This window comes from Sorghum bicolor, chromosome 8 (assembly GCF_000003195.3).
Source record: "Sorghum bicolor cultivar BTx623 chromosome 8, Sorghum_bicolor_NCBIv3, whole genome shotgun sequence".
NCBI classification, from domain to species: domain Eukaryota; kingdom Viridiplantae; phylum Streptophyta; class Magnoliopsida; order Poales; family Poaceae; genus Sorghum; species Sorghum bicolor.
Genome location: NC_012877.2, coordinates 10,194,300 through 10,200,603, shown reverse-complemented (window position 1 = coordinate 10,200,603; position 6,304 = coordinate 10,194,300). Strand labels below are relative to the sequence as shown.

The following is a 6,304-nucleotide window of genomic DNA, read 5'->3' as shown; positions in this document are numbered from 1 at the left end:
CTAGGGCGCAGCTCAAATTAAGAGCCTGCTTGCTTCGCAACCAAATTTTGCCATGCCAAAGATTTGGCAACCAAAATTTGGGTAAAAAAGTTGCCAAAGATTTGGCAATCTAAATGTGAGAAGTTGGCAAGTTTTGGGAGCCAACCAAATACTAGCCAAAATCATGGCTTGCCAAAATCTTGGCTTAGTATATTTTGGAAATGAACCAAGTAGGCCCTAAACTACCTCTATAGAAAGAACATAAATTACTTTCGCAAGACGTGCACTTCTGGTTATTTACCCTCAACACACAAAGAATTTTGCAGTCTAGAGCTAATCCTATCAACTAACCTATAGCTAATCTAGGAAGATAAATGTCACACAAGGAAAATGCATGCTGAAGCAATAAACGTAGTTTCCCACTAAAGAATATGAAAGATGTAAGTCGTGTTGTTTTATCTATTCTGATAAAGTTTCACATTTTTTGTTTGACTAATTAGTCCGTAGTAAAAAAAATGTGAAGCGGAGTTGTTGCTATTTATTGTTTGTGGTTGCTCTCTTGAGGAAAGTGATGGCATAGGCCATAAGCTGTTTATGTGTCATTTATGAATGTTTAACTGAGTTTATTTTCATAAGGTGATGATGTTTGAACATGTGGTGTACCTTTGGATTGTTCTTAGCTCATGCTTTTACATCGCTGTTTCGAGGCAAGTAAACGTAGCGGTGGTTTGCTACAGCTTGACATGTTATTTAACCTACCTACACTTTATCATAACATTAACTAAATCAAAATAATATATTCTATAAATAAATTCACTTATCCTTTAAAGTAACTTATATATGATCCTTTTTTCAAAAAAAAAACTTATATATGATCTTCATGTTAAATCTTTTATCATTTGTTTATCATCATGACGTAAGTGATACATTTTATTATTGTGGAGTTATATAACATGTGTGGGAAAGAACATTAGTGATATCTTGGTTTTGTTTTAGAAAAAAAAATATTTACTGATGGTAAATAAATTTGAGCTGAGGAATAAAAACCCACACTAGCTTTCCATGGGCCGCGGGGTCAGTGCCGTGCCAAAAAGGCCCACAAATTATCGGACGCATTGGAAGGCCCGCGACTGCGCCCCGCGGCTGCGCCTGCGCGCGTGTGAACAAAACGCAGGACAGGACTGCAGGAGGGCTCTTTTTTCTTTCTCCGAGACGAGACGAGACCGAGAGAAGTCTTCTCTATCTCAGCGCCGACGCTTCCCAATTTCCTTCCAATCGACTCCGCTCGCCGTCCCCAGCTCTCCCCTGCGCCTCCCTCCCAAAACCCTACGCCCCGCGCCCTGACCAAGCTCCGGCGGGGACGAATGGACGGAGGAGCCGCCTTCCCGGGCACGCCGCCGGTGCCGCGCTCGCCGGAGGACGTCTTCCGGGACTACCGCGCGCGCCAGGCCGGCCTGATCAGGGCGCTCACCACCGGTAATGCTATCTCCTGCGTTCCTCTCTCATCTGGCTCCGACCTCTGTGCTGACGACGACTGCTTTCGCTGCTGCAGATGTGGAGAAGTTCTACGTCATGTGCGACCCAGGTGAGCCTGCCTGCTCTGCTCTGCTATGCTCCCCGCCGATCCGGCTTGGGATTCCTAGGGTTTTGGTTTTTGGAGGGTGCGGATTCAGATGTTTTATTTACTAGACGGATTTGGAGCGTGTTCGCTTTGCAGTTACGGATAGCGCTCTCTCTCTCTCTCTCTCTCTCTCCAAAAAGCCGATCTGGGGGTGGGGGCTGCGGTTACTCCGCTGATTTTCGAGTTTTTTTTCCCACTTGTTATTAATTTACATACGGCGTTGTTCCTCCGCCCATTCATCGGTTCTGGTGCGCCATGGGAAGGCTATTTGGCCGCTGCCGGAATTCCTTGCTGGTGACAGCCGCTGAGCTTTGCTTTCGGTTTCGCGACGTTCTTGTGCTGTTCATCTTGGGGTGGGAAAGCGGAAAGGCGGACGGGGGAAGAGGGAAGAGGGAATCCTTATCTTCTGATGAGCTGGTCGACCGCACGGCCGGCCAGTCATCGTGAAAAGTCGTGCGCCTGTCGATTTACTGTTATGCTCCCGGACAACGACCTCTCCCGCAACTGTACGAGGGGCATTTTCGGGATGTTTCGTCACTGATGATGTCTGGTAGTGGGAGTGTCAGGATAGCATTTCTTTTTTCCTGATCCAAGTCAACACTTTGGTTTCCTTTCGGGACCTTGTTTACTTCCAAAAAAAATTTTACAAAATTTTTTAAATTCCCTGTCACATCGAATCTTTAGACACATACATTAAGTATTAAATATAGACAGAAATAAAAACTAATTACACAGTTTGGTCGAAATTGACGAGACGAATCTTTTGAGCCTAGTTAGTCGGACAATATTTATCAAATACAAACGAAAAAGCTACTGTATCGATTTTGCAAAATATTTTGGAACTAAACTCGGTTTTGGGCAATTGCGAACACTTCCTTTCCACCTGATTCAACACTCCCTTATTTCCCACTTTGTCAATGCCCACCTAAATCGATGGTGACAGAAGTTGGCAAACAAATTCATGTACCCTGGTCGCTTATAATTGTGGATAAAGACCTGAAAGCTTTGTCTAGATAAGTATACTTAGCTACACTCTGATTTGTTTTGGGGCGGAGGGAGTATGTTGGTTATTAATTAATGTCACATTTATGATTTTGTTTCCGGCAGATGCGTGGGTTCAAAATCTGTATCTGTACCACATTAAATTGCCAACATTATTAGATGCTTAGCACAGGAAGTTGGTGCAAAGAGGTGTCACTGGAAATGCAAGATTAGTTGCTCAGTACTGATCAAAAGTTGTGGGTGGGAAAGGCAATCAGTGTCCATGGGCAATAGTCTTTTTATTGGTGGTTGATATGGAACTGATTTATTCATATCTAGTCATAGTCCCTCTTTTTCATGCTTTTGGTAAAAAAAAGTCTGCCCTTTTGTGTCCCTTTCCCTTTTTCATGGAATGTTCGATCTATATTTTTTTTTAAGAACGCATAGGAGAGATGGAATGCTTAATGTCATATGGTCAATTTAGTTTCTCCTGTTCATCCTGTTTTTATTGTGTTTACAGAGTCTAGCTTTATGTCTCTTGATTCATTTTTGTTTAAAGTGAACTATTTTAGGTTATAGAGCCTGAAACAACGCAAGTACCTTTATTTTGAGATATTATTTTCTTTTGTTTGCGCAGAGAAGGAGAACCTATGTTTATATGGACTTCCCAATGAGACTTGGGAAGTGAACTTGCCTGCTGAGGAGGTCCCTCCTGAACTCCCAGAGCCAGCTCTGGGAATTAATTTTGCTCGTGATGGAATGAATGAAAAAGATTGGCTATCACTTGTTGCAGTGCATAGTGATTCTTGGCTAATGTCTGTTGCATTTTATTTTGGAGCAAGGTTTGGATTTGACAAGGAAGCCAGGTATTCCATTTGTTTTATTCTAATATAAGATTTTTTCTGTTTCACTGTCTATAAATGTTTCTTGCCAATAGATCTCCCTCAAGTATCTCATAGTTTAAGAACCAGTTATTGTTTCCCAGGAGTATTCATTTACATTTTCTTTTTGTGAAACGTTTCATAGCCTAGCGTTTGTGATTCTGAGTAAGCACCTCCAGTGCCTGGAATTGACTCCCGTGGGAGCAAATTTCAGGGTTGGTTTAAAAACATCCCTCGCTGGCGCTGACCTATGGTAACTGTGGCAGCCGTCAGCCTAGGTTACGGTGTGGTGCTATAGGGTCTATACTGTCAGGTTTCGGGGGTTTCTTGGTCAGTTGAATACTAAGTTTCTTCTTCCAAGCAATACTGTGGGCGTGGTCTTTCCCTACTGGCCAAGTTTCTTTTTTTTTTCAATTTTCAAAACCAAAATGCAATCACTATATTATTCTTATCAAAATCCAAAGTGAGTTTTGATTGAGAAGCGAGTAGAAAGTGATGGGTATAGTGATAAGAGAGAACGAAGAAGATGGAAAATGGTATTTGATTTCATAACCCCCTTCCTCCCAAACTGGTATTTTTTTCCAACAATATGACTGGGAAATATGCCCCATTGTCCACTGGGTGGGAGATTACTAGTTGCACATCTTTTTCATGGAACAATTGCACATTCCATCTGCTGCTAATGTTGTTGAGCAGTCAACTTACAACTACAGAATCCTTATTCTAGTTGATGTCATATAGTGGCAGCTGTCAGATATTTTGGTGTAGTGTCGCTTTTGAGGTCTTACTTTTTTCTTTCTGTTGTTGAAGCTTAGAATATGAGCATTTCATGTGTCCAGTTACTTCTGCGTTATCTCTATACTAGTGTTGTGCTACATTCTTCATCTTCTGGGTGCTACTACGCCTCTATTGTTATTGATTAAGTAAAGTATGTGTCAGCTGGAGCATTCAATGCATGATTGAAGATCAGATGTTTTGTAAACAAAGCAGTTTGCATATTCATCATTAGGAATAGTAGCATTGGCTGCTACATTGTTTTGGATTAAATCTATTAGATGCAATAGTGGTTTAAATAATGCTGGTTATTTTCTCTTGTTTGACCCTTGTTCCATAAAAAGTTTAGGACCAATTAGTTGGCATCAAGTTTGCCTAAGCCTTTTAAGAATGGCCTTAAAATACCATACTGAAGTGTTTTCATGTGTTTGACAGTAACATGCTGTATTCCATTGTTACTTTAGCACTGTCTTACCTTTTGCATCATATTTTATATATGTTTAATGTCAAATTCTTGTTCCTGATGTCTCCTGAATTCCATATTATAGATTATTAGATTTTGGTCAAAGCCTTGTGGGACTAAATTTTCTTTGTATAATTAAAGCAGTCTGATGGAGTCACCTTCTGGTGGTTGCCTTGCAGGAAACGTCTCTTCACCATGATCAATAACCTTCCCAGCATATATGAGGTTGTCACAGGAACTGCTAAGAAAGAGCCCAAAGAAAAAACTCATAAAAGCAACAATAAGACTAACAAATCTGGCTCAAAGGTATATAGTTTTTTTTATCACGTAGCTATATTGTTTGACATGACAACCAGCCGCCTAACTCCATGATTCTCCTTTGATGGCTGACGCCGAACATTTGATGAATACACAGCCCTCGCGCCAGGCGGAACCCAACAACTCAAGGGTCCCAAAGATGCCACCTCCAAAGGACGAGGAGGAGAGTGAAGGGGAGGAAGGGGAACCACAGGAAGACCATGAGACTGCGCTGTGCGGCGCATGTGGCCTAGGTTATGACGACTTCTGGATCTGCTGTGACTTATGTGAGACATGGTTCCACGGCAAGTGTGTCAAGATCACCCCGGCTAAAGCGGAGCACATCAAGCAGTATAAGTGCCCTTCCTGCACAGGAAGCAAGAGGGCCAAGGCTTGATTATATCTATGGTAGATCTGGATTGCCGACGATGCTCCAAGAACTAAGGAGCCTTTGACGAGAGTTGTAAGCTGAATCTTTCGGGTAGGGCAGCTAATAGATTTGAGTACTTTGTTTGGATACTTTGGTGCTTGAGATGCCTCTAAATCTAGTGTCAGTAATTACGAGTACTGACCAACTGTAAACTGTTGTAGTTTGTGTGGCCCTCAAGCATCTATGTTCTGTAGTCTACTGAGTTGTGTGGTTTAGATTCCAACTTGCCATTTGTGATGAAGCAGTCGTTTTAAAGTTAGATCCCAATCATTTCCTGACTACATTCGTCGTCATGTAATCGTTTTTACGCAGAATCTAGCAGTAAAGGTCCGGTTCCAATTGTTTAGGGATTTGAAAATGCTGGTTAAATTTCTAACTCGTTGATGACAAATCTTTCTTTCTTTTGTTTCTAGGAGTCCATGGCGTTTGTCATCTTAAAATTTGCTAGATACGAGACCGAGCTTCGGCTCGGATGGCACAGGCTCACTGTGTGCATCCTGCCCACCATGGTTTGAACCGGGTGCTTGACATGTCTATCGTCTATGGAGCCATGTTGGTGCTAGGGAGCGGTGATCTCTAGAAGGGCGTGATATTTGATCAAGGGTGTAATTTTTTGATCCGTGTGTAGTTGTAGGTCTAGTAATGCACATGTAGTGTGTGTGGGGTGTGCGTAGTGTGAGCATGTGTTTGTGCATAAATAGATGCTAGAGGCTTCAAAAAAAATGCTAGATACTATTATGAAATTATGATCATTTGTTGTAAGATAGTATAACATTTATTTTATTGATTTCTTATGTTGAGATTTAGGAAGATGTTCTTTTTGCCCTTTATTCATCCTTTTTTTCTTATTTTTTCCATGTTGCTGTCGCTCCACTTAG

General features: G+C 41.7%; 1 protein-coding gene across 1 annotated transcript; it reads left to right on the top strand.

The window, feature by feature from the left end:
* LOC8058123 (PHD finger protein ALFIN-LIKE 8) lies at window positions 1,170–5,707 on the top strand. The gene is made up of 5 exons (XM_002442981.2): window positions 1,170–1,455; window positions 1,532–1,564; window positions 3,219–3,447; window positions 4,879–5,005; window positions 5,115–5,707. The coding sequence occupies exons 1-5, from the start codon at window positions 1,344–1,346 to the stop codon at window positions 5,391–5,393; spliced, it is 780 nt and encodes a 259-aa protein (XP_002443026.1). The 5' UTR covers window positions 1,170–1,343; the 3' UTR covers window positions 5,394–5,707.

Excerpts from the sequence above, each read along its gene's own strand:
- LOC8058123 (XM_002442981.2), top strand. The coding sequence starts at position 1,344 with ATGGACGGAGGAGCCGCCTTCCCGGGCACGCCGCCGGTGCCGCGCTCG. Across the intron at positions 1,456-1,531 it reads GATCAGGGCGCTCACCACCG|ATGTGGAGAAGTTCTACGTC; the intron begins GTAATGCTATCT and ends TCGCTGCTGCAG. Across the intron at positions 3,448-4,878 it reads GGATTTGACAAGGAAGCCAG|GAAACGTCTCTTCACCATGA; the intron begins GTATTCCATTTG and ends GTTGCCTTGCAG.